This window comes from Aristolochia californica, unplaced genomic scaffold (assembly GCF_029961685.1).
Source record: "Aristolochia californica isolate CCGP_79_NKW_82.1479 unplaced genomic scaffold, dmAriCali1.0.hap1 SCAF_4, whole genome shotgun sequence".
In the NCBI taxonomy this organism is placed as follows: domain Eukaryota; kingdom Viridiplantae; phylum Streptophyta; class Magnoliopsida; order Piperales; family Aristolochiaceae; genus Aristolochia; species Aristolochia californica.
Window position 1 is genome coordinate 2,708,971 of NW_027182103.1, and position 23,621 is coordinate 2,732,591.

The 23,621-nt window shown below is 35.8% G+C and overlaps 2 protein-coding genes across 2 annotated transcripts; one reads left to right on the top strand and one right to left on the bottom strand.

Moving 5' to 3' along the window:
• Positions 1–6,577: 6,577 nt before the first annotated feature.
• LOC137963639 (cytochrome b-c1 complex subunit 8-like) lies at positions 6,578–8,836 on the top strand. Its single transcript, XM_068810792.1, has 3 exons — positions 6,578–6,659; positions 7,647–7,841; positions 8,290–8,836. The coding sequence occupies exons 2-3, from the start codon at positions 7,672–7,674 to the stop codon at positions 8,336–8,338; spliced, it is 219 nt and encodes a 72-aa protein (XP_068666893.1). The 5' UTR covers positions 6,578–6,659; positions 7,647–7,671; the 3' UTR covers positions 8,339–8,836.
• Positions 8,837–10,654: 1,818 nt separating this feature from the next.
• LOC137962603 (pyruvate dehydrogenase E1 component subunit beta-1, mitochondrial) lies at positions 10,655–15,743 on the bottom strand. The gene is made up of 15 exons (XM_068809570.1): positions 15,629–15,743; positions 15,132–15,191; positions 14,960–15,037; positions 14,686–14,766; positions 14,576–14,602; positions 14,420–14,482; positions 14,109–14,195; positions 13,118–13,243; positions 12,817–12,950; positions 12,477–12,549; positions 12,302–12,367; positions 11,816–11,854; positions 11,597–11,721; positions 11,181–11,295; positions 10,655–11,088 (listed from the first exon to the last, which is right to left on the bottom strand). The coding sequence occupies exons 2-15, from the start codon at positions 15,180–15,182 to the stop codon at positions 11,020–11,022; spliced, it is 1,134 nt and encodes a 377-aa protein (XP_068665671.1). The 5' UTR covers positions 15,183–15,191; positions 15,629–15,743; the 3' UTR covers positions 10,655–11,019.
• Positions 15,744–23,621: the final 7,878 nt, after the last annotated feature.

A 23,621-nucleotide genomic window follows, 5' to 3' on the forward strand; every position in this document is an offset into this window, starting at 1 on the left:
GGAAAAGGATCAGAATTCAGGAGAGAGAAAGAGAGGGAGAGGGAGAGAGAGAGAAATTAAAGCGTGGTAGTGGTACCACGAGAGGATGGGAAAATGGGAGAGCGCACTGGCTTGGTGACCCTCCTGGTGGTGCTGCTGATCCGGCCGTATGATGAGATCAGAGGGACCCCACTGGATAGCGGGGGGAGGGTCAAGCGGTCAACGTACTTTTTGCGTTCGTTAAATATGGAAGATGGCTTGTTCCGCACTTAGTTACTTTCGTTGGGCCCACCTTTCATTTTCTCCGGACGGTTCAGATTTCAAGATCGTAACTCATGCTTTGAATTTTTGAGTTCTGACCACAGTAAAATCTCAGTTACTGGACTGGGTCGGGCCAGACGCCCTGCAAGTCAATTAGCAGACCCAGTCGGTTCGGCTCGGTGTTAAAATTAAACAGTCAGAGTGGCCCGACCCAGCAAATCGGTCGACCGGGTTAGCAGGCTCGGTCGTGTTTACTCACCAAATCAAGTGCTCCGTCGGAAAAAGAAAAAAACAATCTGCAGATCTGACGTGGCAGGTTACTTTCGACGTAATCGTGCCACGTCGACAGCGTGTGCTGTCTTTTTTTACTTTTTTGTCTTTAAGAAAACGTCAAAGTCAGTTTCTGCTGACCAACGCTGCCAATTCCGGAACAAAATCGGCTCCATTTCTTTGACCGCCGGATGCTCAGAAGACTAAGTTTCCCTGTGTTTAATAACCAAACTGCCATTGATCCATTTACTAAATCCGATAATTGTGGGCCCGGCTGACCATGATAGGGAGTTTGGTCAGAGACGCATTCAGAGATTATGAGTGCTTAGACAGAATTGATGAGAGCCTTTGGCCAGTCAAAGGGATCATTAATATGACCAAATTCCTCTCCAAGACCTCATATAACCAATTAATATTCTTTGTTATCTATTTTATGTAATATATGATCAATGCCACACCAATATGCAATATAAAGGGCATATAGTATTAGACCTAATAAGATTTAATTATTATATCTATAAATAATATATTATAAAAAAGTAGCATACTATAAAATAATCAAATTTAATACTATATTTAGTTTTAAAAAATATATAAATATCTTTCTGTATATCAATAATTAACGTTCTAAAACCTCTGATCGAATTAGTCATTTGAACTTGGTCTTTGATCTAGGTCACAAGGGGGATCAAAGCCCTACTTCCCTCCTCTTTATCTTTTTTATGATCAGGGGTTTTATGATAAGAGGAGATTTCTCTCCTGATCAATTTTTTATTTATTTAAATGACATCATTTGGGTCAACTAACCATTAAACAAGATTGAATCAAGTTCAACTAAACTAGGTCACCTTCAATTATATGTTATAAGTTTACTATTTTTAATATTTATTATAATGTGTATATTATAATATTTTCTAGTAGTATATATGATTATTGTAAACCAATTAGATAAAACAGGTAGGATCCACTTGTGAAGATGAAGGAGAATGGATTGATGCCCCCCCTAAACCCCCTCCAGCTCCTTCACTACTCAGTCATCGACAACTAGGGAGGTGTTTCTGCCTCACCTAGGGGGTATAAATGATATATAAACAGATCCACATGAACTATTCTATTGTATTCACCCATTTATCAAATTGGTAAGTGAATAAATTACTGAAATAATAACAAAAGTAGCTTAAAAAAATAAAACTATAGAACTATCAAAAATCACTTTGTTATATAGATATAAACCTAAGTACAACATCATTCTAATGTATAGAAAAAATCTTAAAATAATATTACTAAATCATTAGAAAGAAGCACCTGAATCATGTTTTATCTCATACATATATTCACTCGAATAAAACTTTACTGAATTATTTTGACATAGAATTTGGTAAGGAATAACGCTTACTCCATTTTATAAATGGTAAATAGGTAATTGTCTACAATTACTCGGATCCCTAATCAGGTAAGTTTTTTTCTTTATTTTTTATTTTTACAAAATAAAATATTAAAGTAGGGAAATAGGTACAATTGACACCCTCAACCTCAACCTCACCCTCATCTTCCAACTCAGGCAAGGGGATGCCCTACCCTAAACAAAAAGAAGAGGGAGTGATTCTCACAAACGGGGATGTTAGCTCAAGATTTCAAGAGCTTTGGGATCTTATGGTTTTTATGACGATGAAATGGTAGCTTTATAGTACTATTCATATTTACAAGTGTATTTAGATATAACTTTCAAACAAATCCATGATTAGTCACAAACAAGTTCAACAAAAGGAAGAGTAAGTTACAAATAAAGAATTAAAATTGAGTCCAAGGAGAACAAGAAAAAGGATGTTTGCTAAGAAGAAGTCAAACAAGCATATATTAGACTCCAAAACATTAATTTTATCTATATTTTTAAGGTGTGGTATTTGTTATTAAGAGCATATAAATAGTTCTCTATGAAAAAGTAAGAAAGTTATAGAAACATACTTTGGTTTGGACCATTTAAAATCAATTAGATATGCAGAAGACCCACACATCAAAGAAGTTTCAAAATTTTAAAGTTCCTGTCATAATTCAAATCTCTGTACTCAAGTTAGATGGACTAGGATTCACCTGTCAACTTCTATTGGTGTGTCATGCGTTTGTTAAACTGCTTTTTGCTATTTCTTTTATGTTTTTTGAAACTACAATGGCTCCAGATAACATACACTATACCTTGGATGTCTAAGACTTATTTATCCTACAATATCTTTTTTTATTATGCTCTTAAAAGAACAGTTGTATGTAATTTTTTTATAATGCTAGATATTCTATGAGAAATTAATCCAATGTTGTTGAGTCAAGGTTGCGGTCACCGTGATTGTCAATATTAATTAGCAAAAACTAGTTCTTTATGAATTAACATCACTTGCAACATTACTTTCACTTTGAAATTTGATTCCCATTTAACACCACCCAAAATATAGGACCTACTAGGTACACAAAAGAATCTAGGATGGAAATGGTTGAAAAGTAGTGCTCATAATAATAGATTCTTGCACCTACTTCTAATAGTTTCTCTCAAAGAGGAACAATTACAAATAAAGGTTGACCGCTAAACAAATACTTCAGCATTTTAGAATTTGGCAAACAAAACTCACTAATTTAAACATCCAATGAACTTAATAGGGATGAAAACCAAAAATTTGATGATGAGAAATACTCATTGTTCTAATTCATGCAATGACATTTTCATGATCATTTACATGCCAAGGACATACATTGTTCCACTGTAGCAATAAAGGTGTAGTGGAGAAAAGTGCCATTAACAAACCAATCAAATAATTGTAGCAAAGCCATTGATTTATTTATACACACGATGACAACCAAAATTGGAGAAAGAGACACCAAGGTAGAGCTCTCAAATGCTTTACGTCTAATTGACCAAGATAACATTGTGATTTTGGATCATTTTGTTTGTCTTTTATGTATGTATCGTTTTCCCTTTTCTTTGATGTATTAAACATCCTACATTGCATGCAAAGTAAAGTATTTATTGCACACATTGAACAAATAGCAAAGAAGGTGGACAAGAGTTTTACCGCATGATAAATTAGAGAGAGTTTCTATGAGTAGTCATGTTTCTAACATGCGTTTATTCATATTGTATAATCTCTAATAATAAAATGGATAGTGTTAAGCACCTAGCCAATACTACCCAAAATACCGGTCTGTTAGGAGCGGAAGACATAGGTACTTAACCTAGGACTACAACAATACACCCACCGTCATGAGCCGACGACCACGACGACTTAACACATAGCGACGAGGGGCGTTGTTACATTATCATAGTATGATCTGCGTCTGGGGTTCGCGATCACCCGCACCTGTTGGGAGTCGAACTTGTGCCGTAACGCCTGCTCTGATACCAAATGTTAAACACCTAGCCAATACTACCCAAAATATCAGCCTGTTAGGAACGGAAGACATATGTACTTAACCCATGACCACAACAGATAGATAGGTTGACTATTAAAGGATTAAACAAGTTGGTAAATCTTTCAAAAAATAAGTTGGTAAGTATTTGTCAGAATTTGAGAAACTTGACTTAAATTTTGCTATCTATGTAATGGCCATTCAAAAATGTGAAAAGAAATTGCTCACTCATCCAACAATGCCTAATTCTTTATTAATTTAGAAATATTTGCTAACAACTTTTACTTGTTATTGATTTATGACTTATTTTTAATTAGTTCGATTTTAAGTGTTGTATCATTGCGTGGTATTTAAGGTTAACGATCAATCTTGTATTTCCTCTACATGGTCAAATATATTTATGTAAGATTTGAGTTTTGGACTCCTATGACACAATCATGTGATTGAGGGTGGTTGGAATCATGTAGTTGAGATTTAGATAGTTTTCTGCATAGTTGGATTTGTTTCCTTGGTTTCTTAAAATAAATCTTGTTCTTGCTAAAGGATTGAACCTTCCTACAAATGTTGATTCTTTGGGTTTTTGTCTACCTTGGTTTAGGTTTTGTTCTATCATCTATCTTTTAGTTTTGCAAATTATTGATGATGGTCCATCTAGTTGGGGTTTCAACTGTTCTAGATTTATGTAAAAAAATTCTTATTATGTTATGTATCTTTTGTATATTTGAATCTTCTTCTATTTAAGTTTTATAAGTAGCTATTGTCCCTCAATAATAGCTGATATATCAAATTCTGCAACTTAGTAAGTCAATTGAATTTACAAACATTGGTAAATTCAATTGGCTACTAAATGCCCATTTGACACTGTCATAAATTCATTTGAATGTTGGACATTCTACGGATTATAAATAGCTATTGCTCCTTAACATCAGTACAAAGTTACTATTAGGGAAGCTCACTAGTTAGATATATATTGTAGGGAGTCTAATTGTTAATTGAATTTGAAACTATAGTTAGTTGAGTTTACTACTAAATTGTTGACCATTGGGTGTTTGGTAGTAATATGCATTATCATATACTGTATCGTGAGATAGTAACACCACAATATGTCTTTGTATTGTTATTTATAATTCTTGATTTATTCAAGATTTTAGTTTGATGACCTCACACAATGCATAATGCTTCTTGTGAAATTCATTTTTTAGATTATAATGAGGCTTTTTGGAATTTATGCTTGCTTCAGTTCAAAGATCACACGCGCTCCTCCCACCTTTGTCCTTCATCGTAACATTTTTTTTTTTTGTATTTTTTGACATACATTTTTATATTAAAATTTGTTGGACTTTTTATTTTATTTTTATTTTATACTTTTTGTATATATTTCTGTGTATATTTTGTACATATTCAATCATATAAATGTATATTTTTATTAAATAATTTAAATAGTAAACATGAAATCTACATAAAATTAAAAATATAAAAATATTTCTTGGTGAATATATTTCTTCAAGAATTATTTTTATGAAAATAAAAAAATATTTCTCAATGAAATTATTTTGTCTGAAATTAATTTAAAAAATAAATTAAAATTATTTCAACAAGAATTGTATTTGAGCCAAAATAATTTAATTGAAAAATGGTTAATTATTGTCGATGAAATTCATTTTTGTTGACAATTGTTTTTTATAGGGGTCATTCTTGCAGAAAAATTAAATTTTGCCCATAATATTTTCTTATGAAAAAATAGGCTTCTCTAGATAAAAAAATCATTAAAAAAAGTTAAATTTCTTATAGTGTAGCAAATAGTGTTCGAGTCAAACTCTAGTAACCCAAAGTCAACTCTAGTTATTAGAGTAGGGTACTCAAAGAAAGAGAGAGAGGTAAGTGTGGGCATAGGCCGACCTCCAGAGCTAAAAGAGTAGAGGCAACTCTCCACCAGAGCAAGAAGAAAGGGAGAAGAAGCCCTATACTTACCGATTCATTCTATTTTGCACCCTCTCACTAGGGGTACATGGATTAGTAGCTAATAGAGATATGGAAGTGCTTTTGGCGATAAAAACGGATATTTCAAAGATATACACCTCTTCAAGAGGTACAATTCTACTGTAAACATTAGTTTGTCTAGAAACATATTTCTTATCGTATACTTCTTCTATCGAATTGAATTACATAACCAATTTTAAATTTTATTATAACCCATCACTATGTAGTGTTAGGTCGATATCATCTCACATTCTATGACAAAAAATAGAAATAAATATGTTTTTAGTCGAACATTTACTAGGTGAGGTAGATTAATGTTACATATTATGAGCATAAAAATGGTGGTCATGACTTTAATGTACCACTTATTGGTCAACCCTAGTGAACTCACATTAGGTGCACCCACATTAGAAGAGTAGGGTGGTACTAGGTGGGTCCCCTAATTATGAGATTAGATTAATCTCATTCCAAATATGTAACAAAAAAGAGAAAAATCCTTTCTGACTTCCTTCCGAACCTTTTTAAATGGGCCCATATTAGAAGGCCCATTTGCTTTCATATTTATTAACTGTTAGGTCTCGCACAGCCTTACTTTCAAATTAAATAATGGGCCTGGGCTCCACATATGGGCCTAGACATCCCATTATGTACTTGACATGGCCCATGAATCCCACATAAATCAAAGATTTCTGGTTCTGGGTACAGGTTGCTGCGTCCCGGTTCCTCTTCAAGCCTGCGACCGTCATCATCCGTTTTCCTCGTATCGCAAGCCGCAGGTCAGCTGATCTTGATCGTTTTTTTTGCGTTCGATGTTGGCTTTTATTATGTTTTTAGTTTCCATTCGAGTTTCTGAGATGTTGTGATCTATGAATCCAAGCCCTAATATAGAAGCTGGATCTCACGTACACATCCCATTCAAGTAGCATTTCTTTTGATGTATGTGAAAAAAGCGACGCGTGCTTTCCTAAATCAGTCTTTTTGTTAAACCCAAGCTGTAAGCTGAAGTTTTGATATTGCACCTGACAAGAGAAATTCTTGCGTTGGGCTTTTATCGGTTCCATATTCTGATGATTAAGCGCATAGCGGGTGTTGAATAATCGAATTCTTTGATTAACAGTTAGGTCCAAGTGGTGAAGAAAATTAACATTCTTTCTCGTGAACATGGTTTTGCCCTATAATAATGGCCAAATCCATCAAATTGTGCTCGCCGAAATGCTTCAGATGGTGATTTGGGCACGGTACTCATTTCAATACCAGAATACTTGTGGATGGAAACCGACCTTTTTTTTTTTTTTTTCTTTACAAGGCTAATTTTATATTTTGTTTGATTATTTCTCTAGATGGTACTTTTCAAATTTAAACTTGTTCTGATCGTAATGCTAGAGAGAATGCTTTTGCGAGTAGTCGGTTTGATGTCCCCAACCTCCTTGTTTTGAAAATGATGGTTCATGTGATTCATTTGTTTCTTTTCTTGAACGCAAACCTTCTCGGTTTTCTTTTCCTAACTTTAAGCAAGTCGTTTGAAATATTCTTTTTTTCAAGTTACTGACGGTTCCGAGGAGTTCATAACGATTCATTTTGTTTGGTAGGGTGAATTTTTTTATGGAATCAAGTTTGTTTTTCCTGGTTGTGTTTCAAGTGTAGGGAACTCAGGTTCTAAGACCAACCCCTGTGTTTGAAGATTCAGTCTAGTAGTTTCACTCAAACTACTTAAGAAATTGTTTGAAGTAAAATACCTTCCTTTTTTTCTGTTACTTATCCAGAATTTAAGTAAAGCATCCTGCTTCAATGGGTAAGAACCCAGTGCACATGAAGGCGGTAGTTTACTCACTCTCCCCCTTCCAACAGAAGGTGATGCCTGGACTTTGGAAGGGTTTACCTGACAAAATCCACAAGAAAGTCTCAGAAAATTGGATCAGTGCTGGTCTGCTCCTCACCCCACTTGTAGGCACTTACTCGTAAGTGATTCTTCAATCCTCTTTTGTCCTTATTACCCATTTTTCTTTCTCTTCAATGTACCAGGTTAGATGTTTCAGATTTGATCTGTTTTTTGTCTTTTTTGTGTTATTTGAAACTTTGGACTTTCTGGAGTTTCAATATGTGAATATAATTCTGTGGTGTTATATTTATCATTGGTTAGGATGCAAGGCATCCTGTTTCATACCAGTTCTATTTGTAGGCCTAGTATTGCTGCACTGAATACAACAGTTCCTGTTTGATATGCATTTAACTTAAGGCAATCATCTTTCAGTTTTTTTCTTTCTTTCTTCTTCTTCTTCTTCTTCTTCTCACTATGTGACATTTGTTTTAACGGCAATAGCTAAACTTGTATTTGAAGATACATTTGCTTGTAGATTTGATCACCAATGTCAATATTAAGATTTAAAGTGCAAGTGTTGGATACAGGTATGTTCAGTGGTATGTAGAGAAGGAGAAGTTGGAACACAGGTACTGAGTCACTGGATGCCTCAAGCCTATCTTATCTTAAACGGGCAGTGGTTGCTCCTTGTTTTTATGATCCAATTTGGAGCCATTTCAAGGTTTCTTTAAATTGCAGACTTTTTTGGTGGCTTTAATATCGTACAAGCTTGTTTCAATTAAATCAATGAAGTTCTGGGATGGAATTATGGACTGGTAAATTTGATTCTATGTAATCATCATAGGCACATTTTGTTAAGCTTTCTATGGCAAGGACTATGAATTTTGGAACAGTTTTTAACTAAAAGGGTTATGAAGTTGTGACTATTGGACTCTGACCTAGTCCACAGATAGAAGAGAGAGAGAGAGAGAGAGAGAGAGAGAGAGAGAGAGAGAGATGCCTAGGCCTACGATCAGAGACTGTTGGGAGCCTCTCTGTAAATTAGAAGGTGCATCTTACATGATGTGTATACTGTACCGTCTTCAGCATCTCTGCCACCCCTGTTTGTTGTTAGTTCAGGGAGTTAGTTTGGGATGAGTTTTTTCTATTGCTTTAACTGTAATGTTAATCGACTGTTGCAAGCTGTGCGTGTGGAAAATTCAAGAGAGAAGAGCTCTATGAGTCTCCTCACATCATCTCTGCTTCAAATCCTTGAATCAGTACAGGAATAGTCATAACAGTCGATCCCTGATTTCGAGTTCAACTTCTAGGTTTCCTTGGGTTTAGCATCAATACTGCATGTCCATTGTTTTAATGCTATCCTTTCACTAGGCATTGGATCTTACAAATTGGGTGTGAATTGAAATTTTATTGCCTGCATTTGATTTATTCTTTATTGCTAAGATCTAGAGCAGCAGTTTTTAAGCAACCTTGAAAAACCTGAGATAAATCAATACACAACAGAAGAAAGGGAAGCAGACGATAGAAACTGAAGTTTCAATCACTTTCTCTTCTTGTTAGCATATCTTTATGTTTGCACTGGTATTTAAACAAGGCTTACGATCATCTGTGGAGTTGTTTGGCAATGGAAATTCTGTATCTCCTAGATAGCCAAGCTGTACTTGAACTAATTCATCTGGAAACATGGAAAGAAGGTCAAACATCAACTAATTCAATCGAACACTTGCAAAATCGGTCATGGAGGTAAAATGGATTGGTGAAGAGACCTTTCAAATCTTATTTTGTGCTCTGATACCACTTGAGAAGCCTGTTTTCATGTGTTTGTGTTCCCGGTTTTCAGGCCTAAGTATATCCCATATCTTTGGATGTCAGCTTTCATTTTTACCCTATTGGACGTAAATGTAACTGTTATTTTTACCAAGTGGGCAGTATGGAAGGAACAGGTAAATGTCCGTTTGTTTGTTTTAAGGAATGAGAATGTTGGTCCTTACCAATCAAGATCAGAGCCAATTCAAATTCTACCCACCCACCTGTGCAAAGGTTTTAAGGTTTATGGTATCCTCTCCCTGTGCTATGATTGAAGCCTCCCCTTCTATCCGTAAGTTAGGGAAGATTCTCTTTCATGTTTCTGTTTTTTTTTTTTTTTTTTTTCAAAATTAATGTTAATGATCTCATAGCCAATTCATTTGGTGATAAAAACCTGGTGAATTAAGTTGAATCAAACCCGTCCACCTGATCTGAGTGGGTTTGAATTTGCCATATTTGGAACTTGTCTTCTAAGTATAAGACTACATATATGAATAAGATCTGCATGAAAATACCAAATCAAATTAATAAACAAGAGATATGAAATGGTTGCCCTTGGTTCTTAGGTATTTTTATGGAAATGTCTAATTATTTCTTGTCTTGCAAAAAAAAAAAAAAAAGGAATTTCTTGCTGAAAATAATTCCAACCAAATTATTCCTCAGGTAGTTTTACCATTTTTCCACTTGAAGAGGTATGAGGAATTCGATGGAGGATGAGTGTAAATAATGAAATTTCATATTTGTAATTCTACAAATCTTGTAGAAGCATGTAGATGTTAACCTAAGTTTTTTTTTTTTCCTATGTGAAACTGAAATCAATTTAGTTTTTATCCAAACACGACTTTAGTTCAAATTTTGAATAAGACTAGTTAAATATTAACAAATTAAATTCAAGATTCTCTACGTTTGACTTGTTAGTATAAATTTTCTTTGCAAAAGATTCTGATAAAAAATTACTTTTACTTTCACTTTTTGAGTTAATTGTAGAAGATCTATGGTAACTTTACTTTATGAATAACGCATGAGACCTGAGAAAAATGGTATCGACCCAATCTTGGTTGCAGTTGTGAACTACCACGTTTACTGAAACTTAAAATTTGCTCAACAGTTGACTCTTCCCAAGTAAAATAGCAAAAAAGAATAACATTTACAAGCGCAAAAGATTACTTTGGCCTTTTTCTATCCTCACAAACATTGAATGGTTTTGCTATAGTTACAAGCCTTGAAACCATGATTTCCTCGGAAAGGCAAAGAGAGAGTAGCACAGTAAACATTCAGTCCAAGACTCGCACTCAAATTTATTGAAATTGGCTCTGCTTCGTCATCATCATCATTTACAAAACATACTGGCAATTTGATCCGCAAAATATTAGACCTCAAAAGTTTCTAGCCTCATTTGTCAGCCGCATAGTGAGAAACCACCACCATCCATGGCAGTTTTAGACGTCTTATTCAATTTCCAGAATAAAGTATCCATGTTTGAAACACAGCTTCTCGATTTGACGGCTAAGCTAAGCTGAGGCAGCTAAGGGAACCGACCTGTAGCATGCTCGTTTTGCAGCCCGGACAATATCCTCAACCTGTTCAAAGTTTTATATTTCCAAATAATTCAGAGAAACTACCAATGCAATGATTTGGCCTGATATGCGTAACAGTTCTGAGCAAAACTAACCTGAGGAACGGCCATTCTCTCAAGATTAGCAGCGTAAGGCATTGGAACATCAGCATCAGCAATCCTTTCCACGGGTGCATCAAGATACTCGAAACTTTCTTCTACTACGGATGCACTGATCAGCAGAAAATGAATAAGGTTTAGGACAAATCTTTGAGGAAGAAAGTCAACACTATTCCACTAAAAAGGGTGACAATACTCAAGGATTAAGAAACTGCTACCAGGATAATATTGGCATAAAAACCAAGAACCGAATTTTATTTCTTTTTAAATCTCACTCCAAAACACAACTAAATAAGTAAAGCTGAACGCTAGCGCTCCTCACAGACCAAAGCTTACAAATGTAAAGACAACTAGAATAAACAAATCTGTAACAAAATAACACTGAGGGAGTATATGGAGGAAACTAAACTAACCAGATTTCTGCACCAACACCGTGCTGAGGGAAACCCTCTTCCACAGTCACTAGTTTGTTTGTTTTCCTGACTGAAGCATTAATGGTAGCTCTATCAAGTGGCCTGATGGATCGAAGATTTATGACCTGTCTTGACATTGGGGACAGTTAAGTGGATCATATATTCATAAATCAAAGGCAGAGCAGTTGGGAGTAGAACTGCTGAATTCAGGTGAATTACCTCAGCACTGACTCCATCTTTGGAGAGTTCTTCCGCTGCCTGCTCAGCACCAAATCATGAGTCACAAGCAGATTTAAAAAATACAGGAGAAACAAGATGAGACAGAAACGGCAGATTACAATAGAAGAGTTTAAACATGATTTATTTATGCTGCACAAAGAGAATTTGCTAAAAAATAGTTGGGGAAAATGTCTCCATAAGTGCTTGCCATCATTCCGCAAAATTTTACATGCTAGCACCATCCTAAAGAGATTTCCTTTATACCTTCTCTCTTATCCAGTTGCTAAATTAACATAAAAATCTTGATAAGCCCTGCAACTATTATTCGTCAAATGATAAAAAAGTTGGCAACTATTAATGGTTAAAAGAACAAAAGTCTCTGTTTTCTATCACCAAACAAAAGCCAAAAGAGAGCCCAAAAGACCAAAATTTTTTACACTTAGCAGAGCTAGCTAATAACCAACCATCTTTGAGAATAGAACATACCTTAAGAGCATAACCAACCATCTTTGAGAAAGCTGTGATTGTCACATGTTTCCCTTCTCTTTCTATCTGTTGACAAAGAGAAGTTTAATGCAAGGGAAGACATCTTTGTGCACAAAAGGAAGAAACTCACTCCTGCAATTATCTTTTTCTTGGCTACAAATAAATATTTCTATACCTTAGCTTTTCCTATTGGAAGGCAGAAACTGGAGTCTAGAACTTCAGCAGAAACAGGGAATGACTCACCATATCTGTAACATCATCCAGGTTAAGAATTAGATAAAAGCTAACGAGAAAAAATTGCATAAAGATCACACTGTAGAAGTAAACAATTTGAACTAAGACAAACATCCACACTGCATACACCAAAACACACACAAGCAAACACTCGGTAATGTACCAACGCATGCCAAGTAAGCTAGTACATGGCAGATTTTTGAGCTATGCTGACTCACATCACACATCAAGTATTAGACCAGACAAAATTTGTTTTGCTGTTTTTATGTGTAACCGCTTACAGCAACTCGTTTTCAAGGAAAACTACAGGATCAGGGTCTCTGATAGCAGCTTTCAGCAAGCCTCTAGCATCTTCTGACGAGTATGGAGCAAGAACTTTCAATCCAGGGCACGAACTATACCAAGCTGCATAACACTGCATCCACAATCTCAAATGATGAATACCATATTTCATGTCCTTTTTATACTTCCAGCTAAATACAACACAGTAAACCTTAGCATCTGTCTCCAGTTCAGCTAATTTGCAAAGCAGTTTCAGTTTTACAGAACAAGTTTTGTTACTGGACCAATCAAAAGTATCACCTGTGAATGCTGCGCTCCAACTCCAGCCGCTGCACCATTTGGCCCTCTGAAAACAATAGGAACATTGATCTGGCCAGATGACATGTAGCATGATTTTGCAGCAGAATTGATGATATGATCAATTGCCTGTGAAAGAAAAGCACGTTTCAATTTCTGAAATATCAGTACAAACACAATCTGACATTCTCCTACAAGAAAAATGAAGCAAAAATTAAATAAGTGACAGATGTCCAAAATATTGGTGCTTGGCAATAGTCTTTGGCCCTTAAGTAGATATAACACAAATTATGAAGAGAAACTAGTTTTCTTCCTTTCAGGGACTACCGCCATCCATCTTCAGGCAGAGCCACATGAAAGCACCGATATGTGATGGAAAGATGATGTTTGATGGATGAGTCTAATACTGAAAACTTAACAGAAAAGTCGCATTACTAGCCAAACAGTAAGACCCCTATTGGCAACAGACCAATACTTATGTATGCCTTGCCTAGACACCTGTATATTGCTAAGATATCCAAATGATATATTAATCACTCTTTTCTTTCAGGAGTTTCAAATGAATCACAGGTAGAACTCCCTGCAAAATATCTAATTCATATCACATCATTATAATTTTTTATAAAGTTTTTTTTAAAGAAGTTATGATTATTTTTTTAACACAACATATGCATTCTCTTTTATGTTTAACAATAATAAGGATCAAATCTCACAACCACTGTGTTACTTTTGGAGGTAAATCTGCAGAGCTAGCTAATAGAAGTTATATCTAGACAAATGCCTAATGATGACTATAAAATTTGTAGAAGCACCCCATAGCATCTACTGTTTCACCAGGAAATTCTCAAGTAGAGCTAATCAGGCAATTGTTGTGCTATTTCTTTATAAGTTTTCTCATGGTCCGCAGACAAGATGAAAAAACACATGCATAACTCACAAAAACATAATGAAAAGAATGAATCTTTTTTCTGTTATTCTCAGATGGGACTCAAACCTGCATAGAGAAGTTAAATGTCATGAATTCCACTACAGGCCTCAGACCATAATAAGCTGCACCAACTCCAATCCCAGTAAAGCCCGCCTATGAAGTAGTAGTAAGAATTAATTAACTGAATGGATGAACAAGACAATAAGCAAAGATCACCAGAGAGCAGTCTCAGCAAAATTTCATGAAGTAGTCTAAAAAAAAACTGATGAATCATTCAGAGATTATTTGACAGACAATGCCATAAAGCTGATGGCAATGACAGTTCATCAATTCTTAGAATCATGTTTCAGAACAGAAGAAAAAGATTCAACAGCAACCTCAGTGATTGGTGTATCAACAACCCTAACAGGACCATACTTTTCCAGAAGACCTCTGGATATCTACACAGAAAAAGAGACAAAGTTAAATAAAAAACCTAAAAGAGCAACAGCAACCCAAATCTATTATCTCAAGTGCCATTGAATTTGCCTAACCTTGTATGCCCCCTGATATTCACCAACCTGCAGCAAAAAGTCGATCATTAAACTAAAACTCTAGTAAAGATTTTGCACATAAATAGTTCTTTGCCGCTAGCTCAGAGTACCTCTTCACCCATCAAGAATACTTTAGGGTCAGCAGACATTTCTTCATCAAGTGCAGAGTTTAAAGCATCACGCACTGTCATCTGTGACAATATGACAAACAGCAAAAAATTAAGGTTATCTGTCTTGATTGTAAGGTATTATCAGTACTGTCATTTCCATAAGCTACAATCACGTAAAAAATCATAAACGAAGAATAATGACGTCAGGACTTAAAAACATCATCCCGCAATAAAAATAATATTCTTCTTATAAGCAATTAAAGATGACATTTACCTCCTTGGTTGCTGTAGAGAATGTTCTCTGTAGCACAGAAGCTGCAGGTTGTATCCTTTGCAAAGACTGTCCAAGAATCTACAGCACCCCAGACTTCAGCTGAGCAGGAGAAAATAGTAATGCTACAAAGATCATTACAAAAAAAAAAAAGAACCGGAGCTTATCATCCTACCGAGGCAGGAAATCCCCCCCGTCCAACTTTTTGCCTCAGGATCCCCCACATGTTTTCTCGCTGTGCAAATGAAAGCAAAATTATAAAAATAAGTCATGCCTACAAAGACGAAGTACAAAATAATAGTCAATTGACTCAAAATCTTCACGCGCAACATAAAAACATTTCGCAGCCGAGAAGCCAACAAGCGAAAACATTACAAGTGCGTGAAACCAATTGAACCTGCAAAAACTATAACAAGAAAATGAATAGAGAAAAATCGACGAATCAGAATTCCGGCCTCATTCGAATCGAACGAAGATAGCTACCACGACCTACAACTGATCCATCTACAGTGTCCAAAATCTAGAAGGATTTGGCCACATGAAAAAAAACACGCTCCCACACACACACAATCAAAACAAACACAGCGAACCGAGAGAAAGATAACAGTTGGTAACAACCGAACATGAACCCTAGATCTTTCAGCGGATTCAATGAAGGATCCAAGAGATTGCCTGGATAAAGAGAGGCTGACGATCTAAAAAATCTCCGCGATGAGAGAAACGGAAAATCGGAATCCCGAGCGAATTGAAGCAGAGGGTGTTGTGTCGAATGGCGGCAGTTGGAGGCACCACGAGTGTCCACACGGAGCTGCGTCACATCTACTCTTTTTCTTTCTTAATTTTATTTTAAATAATTTTTACTAATTTTTTTCTATCAATTTCTATTTTTCTAAAATAAAAAATAAAAAAGACCATTACACCCTTGGATTGACATGAATTGGCATAAATTGAACTATGTGGCATGTTATGGGAAAATTATGAGCTTACATTCATTAATTAATTAAATTATCTAATAATTTAATAATTTTATCAGGCTCACCCTTTCTATTAGTTAACACCCTTTTGATACCTAAGGTCGTTTGGTCTAGTGGTATTCTCTTTACATCAGGTTACGAGTTCGAATCGTGCCACGCCCTTTTGATTATTTATTAAATTTAATTAGTTTTAGAGCTATTACTCTCATTTTTTATTTTAATATTTCATATCAATAGAACAAATTATCCTTTATGGCAACATTTTTTTTATCCAAGTTTACATAGACTTATATTATAAGTCACTTCTTCAATATTTTCTACTTAACCTGGTATTATTATATGAACAAAACCCTGATTAGGGATACTTTGTGTTGCCACAAAAAAGCAAAATGTCAGGAAAATTATTTTTTCTTTGACCAATTTTCCTATTAGAAAAAAGTTCCATTTGATTAGAGTTTTCTTACGTATGAACTGTTGTAGGAGACAACGGGAGAGTTAATTATAGTGTTTATATTTGCGATAGAAATAAAAAAAATTATAAGTAATAAGCATATTGTTGAAGCAAGAGCTGAGTGGTGAAGAATCATTTTATTTCTTTTTGGTTAATTTTTTCCATTTTCGTATTGGTTCGATAAGAAACTCGTTTTCTTATCTGTTTTAACATTTTTAAAAGAAAAAAAAATCAAGAGGAATTAGGGCCAAGAATTTTTTTCCTCCCTCACAATGGCACAAACTTAAAAAAAAAAATTACAGGACATTTTTTTCCTATGATTTCCTACTAACACAAACACAATTTTAGAAGTGGGGTTGGTTCAAGGCATGCTTTAAATACAAATTTCTTAGATATTGTAATCCTTAGCATAGTTAAATTGTGAATACTTAGTAGGCTAAAAAAACAAAAATTATGGGGAAATTTTGGGACTAAGAGATAGGCCCAAACATTTGCTTTGTGCTTGTGGGTGGGTGATAAGGGGAGGCCCCCCTCTCCATGTAGAAAAGACCCTTCTATTCAATAGAAGGAAAAGGGGAGGAAGTGTATTCCCACTCTTCATCTTTTGTACCACAAGGGTCTATTTGGAATCCCAAAAAAAAAAAAAAAAAAAAAAAGAATAATTTAATTATTATTATTTAAAAAAATAATTAATAAAAATAAGATAATAATCAAATTCTCCGGGTGGCGGGGCCTTTCCTAGTGACAAAAACAGGAAGGGGACCTCCCATCACCTTCTTCTCCTTTGAGAATCTCTCACAAAAAAAAAAGAGAGAAAGGGAGATAGGGGTAGTAGCATCTCTTTTCTTGTTTTCTCTCTCCCTTCCTTTAGGAGGCAACACCTTGTGACAAAAACCAAGAAGGAAACTAGGGGTAGCATCTCTCTCTGTATGCCCATCTTTATATTCAAAGAGGGGAGGGTTACTCTCCGAAAGTTCAAAGAGATCGCACAGGATAGGGCAGTTATTTGTTGGTTAACATAAAAAAACCTCAACGACACCAATGGTGTTTACGAAATCCACTGGACACAATTCAGTCCGTCGGTTGGTCCAATTCAAAATTTATAACTCCAGAGTTTCATGCTCCATCTTTCCATTATCATGAAAACGCCTGTTAATAAGGTGAAGCTTTGAACAAACGCGGAGGCCCTTCCCATGCCGAATGGCAGCTTTCGTCTCTCCCGCAGATTACCTCAAACTGTATTGACTGGTTCGACGCATATGTCTTTTTATGAAAAGTAAAGACGTTCGGAGGATACCAGGGAAGTCAAATCACATCCAGTCTTCCAAGCTCAAACTTGGGCGGCCATCGCAGCCCCAATGAGTCGCATCTCGTCGAATGTTTTGTTCAGGGACCAAAAAGAAGAAAGAAAAAAAAAAAACAGTAGTGTTCCTGCGAAAAGAGTACAGAATCTATTACTTTCTGCCCGGCTTTGTCGACTTGGATTTAAGAGGGAGTAATCTAGATCCAAGGGGTTAGACTTATATCTTGTGCTACAGAGTCTCGAATGAAGCAAGCCTCTCATGTGCTCTTCTTCCCCTCGTCTTCTACGTTCTCCATCGAGTGATGCGCCACCAATTTCTCGTTGGTGAAGACGCATTCCTTGGAGCCAGGGAAGGGGATTCCCGCCGGAGAGCTTGACGCAACTGAGTTCTCCCAGATCACCGGATTCGATGGTCGTGGCGTCGATTCTTGGCAGTGCCGAACTATTAATATTAAGGGGGGGGGGGGTTAATTAACTTGACCAGGAGATGAACTTAACCGTATTACTCAGTTAATCTCCAGAAGTTGTTACTCGAGTACCAACTTCCACTAACAATCTCCACCGTTTAATTTCGAGAATTCGGATTTAGTAATATATTGCGAATCATCCGGATGAAGCGGGTACAATGCTTCGAACCCCTCATCGATTGTTTTTTCTAGTCTCTCCTGCACCCTCTTTCTCTCGGTCTCCTCCTTCTCTCGTATCTTCTGCCTCCGAAATTTTTTTCCTCTCTCACTTGGCCTCCATCTCCCTTATTTCTTTTCCCTCTCACTTCTCCCTTCTCCCTCTCGCTGCGAACGTCCTCTCGGCCTCCCTCACTCTCCCTCGTACTTGCTCTCCCTCTCGGCCTCTAGTTCGTTTCTCCCTCTCGGCCTTCTACTCCCTTCTCCTTGTCGTTACTCTCTTTTCCCCAAAAATACATCCCGGTTTCGTTCGACTTCCCCCATTTCGATTTCAATTTATGACATTTCGGTGTCGATTTCTTCAATTCTACTTCATTTCCCCATTCGGCTTCGATTTTCCCCAAATTTCAGAAGGTAAGCTACAAAACTAGTGGAATAAGTGTTTCATTGGTTGGACCAGACGGTCGTGTTGTTGGTGGTGGAGTTGCTGGCCTATTACTTGCAGCCGGTCCCATCCAAGTAAGGCTTTTCACTCAATAGACAACTTTGAAAGGGGACATCGATGATCAGAACAACCAAAGTGGATACATCGATGACACCAATTTGAATGATGTGGAGTTATTAGATGAGCTTACTAACAGGATAGGAAATCAAGCTTAGAACAAACAGTTTTAGCGAAGATATCTTGACGTTATGTTTTATTACGTCTTTATATGAGATGGTGAACTGAACCACACATTTGCATTGAAGGATAAATAGAATCATGGATATCTTGTCCCCTAAACTGAAGGGATAAAGATAAATACAAAAGAAAGATAATCCCTTATTAGTATATACTATTTTGGCTATATTGTAGGTTTTCCCTAAGCCAAGAAAGCATAAAAAGCAAATCATCAATGGTTATTGAGAAAACTCTTATCTTCATGTAAGACCTCTTCCTCTTGAAAGCCTCTATCATCACTGCCAAGAGAGAGCTTAATGCATCTCTCCTCTATTTATAAGCTGAAACAAGAGACAATGCATGACTACTCCATGTCAAAGCTTTCAACAACTATTTCTTCACGAGGAATCATTCCACTTTTCTCTAACTAAAGCCTCCATTAGTTGACCTAATTAAACTACTTTCCTGGCACCTTGCTTAAGGAGAAGCTCATGCAGAAGATCTCTAAGAGACCATTAGGGCCACTTTTCTTTTCTTTCTGTCACTTCATATGTTCAATCAGCTTTTCATGAGCCTCCTTCCTTATCAAGTCAATGCTTGTGAACAACATATTGATTATGTTCTTCCACGAGTTGGTTAGACTGAGATTCCTTTATGTTTCTTCAGAGCATCTACAAGAAGACAATTAGATGATGAATGGGCATCTCACATCCCACTCCTACAATTCTTATCTCATATATGGTGGAGTAAGGATAAACAGATGAACATGCAAAGGAGGCACGACTAAACATGTAAAAAATATTGAATAGGAAACTCTAACAATTTCTATATCTTGTAACACTTTTGGAGTAAACGGGTTTCTGTTTGATCTTGCTTTAACAGATGTATTGATGATATATATGTAAAGCTGCATAGATGAATATCATTCTTATCCATTCATTGCTTCTTCAGACAATGGCAAGAGGAGATTGCACTTGAGTTTGATGCAACTATTCACGGGTGTCAGTTAGTGTGTCGAAATTCTAGTTCAAGAGTAAATTTGATAGAGTTTTTTATTTGAAGAATACAGAAAAAATATAGAATAGAGTTAGTGTTCTCTAGAACTATCATCCATAGGAGAGATGAACAGATAGAGAGAAAGAGGAAGCAAAGAGCAGTCAAGGGCATCTAATGTGATATAAGTAAGAAAAATTAGAAATGTAGGAAGATAACTCTCTTGCTGATGCTAGAACTTGTTCCAACAGTTGGCAGTGGTAGAGAGAAAAAAAGGATAATATAATTAGCAAAGTTAGTTACATGTGAGCCTTAAAAAATGTATCATACTTGTTTAAAATAGTTTCAAAGTAATATCAGTACAAAATCCTCCAAAGATTGTTGTAATGAAACCAATGAAAGAATTCCACTTAGCTCGTCTACGTGATGGAGTCAAGATCATACAAGAAGAGAAAAGGTCTAACATGAAAGACAAGAATCATTCAGTTTAGCCAAGGAGACTTGCTTTGAACCACCCAGGAATTTTCATTATTATGATGGAGTGCAATCTAAGTGCCTCTAAAGAGGTCAAAGGCAAGTCATCCTTGGCTACCCAACAAGACTCTTCTCTTCATGTAAGACCCATCTTCTACTTCAACATCTTTCACCAAAAATCTGATGAAAAGATTGAAGCCAGTCTCCTTTATTTATAGTTGCTTGAGGCTGGCTTAAGATCGTCACAGGTTGCTTAGTCAATAATTTCTGTCAAAATCATGGCTTCAAACTTTCGATCCTCTTGTTCCCCATGAAGAATATGTTCTCAGTGCTTAAGAATATTTGACTATTTGCCTCCATTTATCGAGTATAAAGGAACTTGTTGTGGGCATGCCTCTAGGGGAGGCCTCACATACAACTAACAAATATATCCCATTTTGCACTTGTTATCAGCTCCAAATATTCCTTGAAGCATTACTTGGACATGCCCATAATGGAAGTCAATGCTTTTCACCATTCATAAAGTCGAAGCTGCTCTTCGCCTGCTGAAAGACTCCTTTCATGGCTCTTGAAAGCATCCAAAACAACCAAAAAGGGAGAAATGGGCATCTCAAATTCCGTTGGAAACCTTCACAAGATGCTACTGTTTACAGCGAGGAAGTCTCTCTATGTATGTATAAGAGATCTGGGACATAAATGTGAGAAAAAGAAAAGAAGAAGAAAAGAAAATGAAGAGCAAAGCGAACGTGTAATTTTCACTGTTAGTTTAATGAGATAGTATATAGAAGATATATATTGTTTGCTTGCTTACTTGGTAGAAACTAAAATAGAGAAATATATAATTATTTATGTGCACAACTGAATTTTGATATCTATGCTCTATTTAGGGAAGATTTCAAATACAACGTTCTTAGAAATCGTGTCTCTAAGGCACTGAATGTGGTATTTTCAAATCCAACCAAATTCTAAATATATCTACTTGGGTTTATTTTTTCAAGAAATTATGCTCCAAGATGCTAAAGGTATCAATGACTTGAAAAGACTACCAAGTGTCATTTATATGGTACTATGTCAATTGGAACAAAATTTTCCACCTGCATTTTTTAATATTATGTTGCATCTAGTGATTCACCTACCACAAGAGACACTACTTTATGGTCCAGTGCAATATCTGTAATTGTACCCAATAGAAATATAACTAACAGTTCTTTATCATAAAGTTTCACGTGTCATACTTTTGTCATGTTTGTCCTAATAACTTTAATCCAAATATGTTACTACACAAGTTATAAAAACATACACAAGTTATAAAAACACAGTACGAAACAAACCTCGACCTGAAGGCTCCATTGTTGAAATATATATTGATAGTGAAACATTAACTTTCTACTCAATATACTTGGATGGGGTGAACCAAATTCAATTGGCCCATTCGAAATTATGATGGGGATCCTTGGTGTGTGAAAGATATGTTAAGTTGTCAAACCTAATTAACGCTTTACAGTGAGTCGGACCACGATATATTGACTGCCGTTTCATTAAGGGTAGTTAAGGGATTTCACACTTGTATTATGGTTGCCCTAATTTTCTCTTTATATTTTGGGGCACCGTTGATAGGGTTATCATCATCAAGAAGGATCATAAGTTGCGGCTGAGAGAGGTTGAGTGTGTGTGATTCCTCTTGAATTTTTTTTCAAGATCTTTAGATATGCTAATAGATATATTAGCAACAAAGCTAGTCCCTTTCTATCATATAAAAGGATTAAATGAGACCCATTTATATGAAGAAATGAGTCTCATTCATCGTCTCATATGATTAGAGGGGACCGATCCAATGCTAGTATATATGAACTAGCATATTTGACCTCTCATATGAACTAGTATATATGAACTAGCATATTTGACTTTCATATTTAAAGATCTTTAGATATGCTGATAGATATACTAGCAACAGAGCTAGTCCCCTTCAATCACATAAAAAGATTAAATGAGACCAATTTATATGAAGAAATGAGTCTCATTCATCGTCTCATATGATTAGAGGGGATCGATCCAATGCTAGTAATTATGAACTAGCATATTTGACCTCTCATATGAACTAGTATATATGCACTAGCATATTGGACCTCTCGTATTTAAAGATCTTTAGATATGCTAATAGATATACTAGCAACAGAGCTAGTCCATTTCAATCACATAAAAAGATTAAATGAGACCCATTTATATGAAGAAATGAGTCTCATATGATTAGAGGGGACCGATCCAATTCAAAAAAAATTGAGTAATGAATAAAAGAGCAACATGTTGCTTGTTCGTGTGTTTTAGCCCCCTTCCCTCCCTTGTTGCCTATTTAAAATTTCCCACCATTGCCCTCTCCCCTATCATGGAGAGCAAGGGGAGGTGAGGCTACCTTCTTTCCACTCAAGGCAAGGGGAGGATATCCATTGAGGCCCCTTTAAAATAATAAAATAGTTAAAAACATGGACAATTTGATTTTGTTTTAATGATAAGAGAAGAAAATCAGGTAAGAGGAAGAGATTTTTGAAATCAAGAGATTAGAGATATTCAGATGAGTGAAATTAATCATTTTTTTTTTTAGTCAAGCTAGAAAGTTTGTTCCAATGTCTTTGGATTTGGAATTTCCATCGACTTGGGTAGGTGATTGTGGGCAGTTTGACCAAATTGAACTAGTAATAAATTTTTGTAAACAAATTACTTTAGGGGTAGGAAGGGACACTTCCCACTACTTCCCTCTCTCTCTTCTTATGGGGAGGAAGGGGAATCTAAGTAGAACCTTCACCTAGTTTGCCAACTTCAAAACCATAAAAAGGAATAAGGGAAAAACGATAATTTCCAAAAATAAATAAGAAGAAAAGGGGAGAGTAGAAAAAATGGGAGTTGGAGAAATTTTCCATTTTGAAAGGGGTGAAATAATCATTAAAAAATACTCTCACACGTACCAATGATATAAGGATCATAGGTTTACTAGCTGAGAAAGATGCTTCCTAACTTAGTCATTTTGGATGGACCTTAACCCAACTATTTGTTAGGTTCGACGAGGAACAAACTTGTTGGGAGTAACTAGGCTTTTTTAAATTTATTGTAAAAATTCACTCATTTTTTAATTTCTTTTGTTTAGCCCTTAGTTGTCTTCACGTTCCAATTAATCAAATGTGTCAAAAGGAT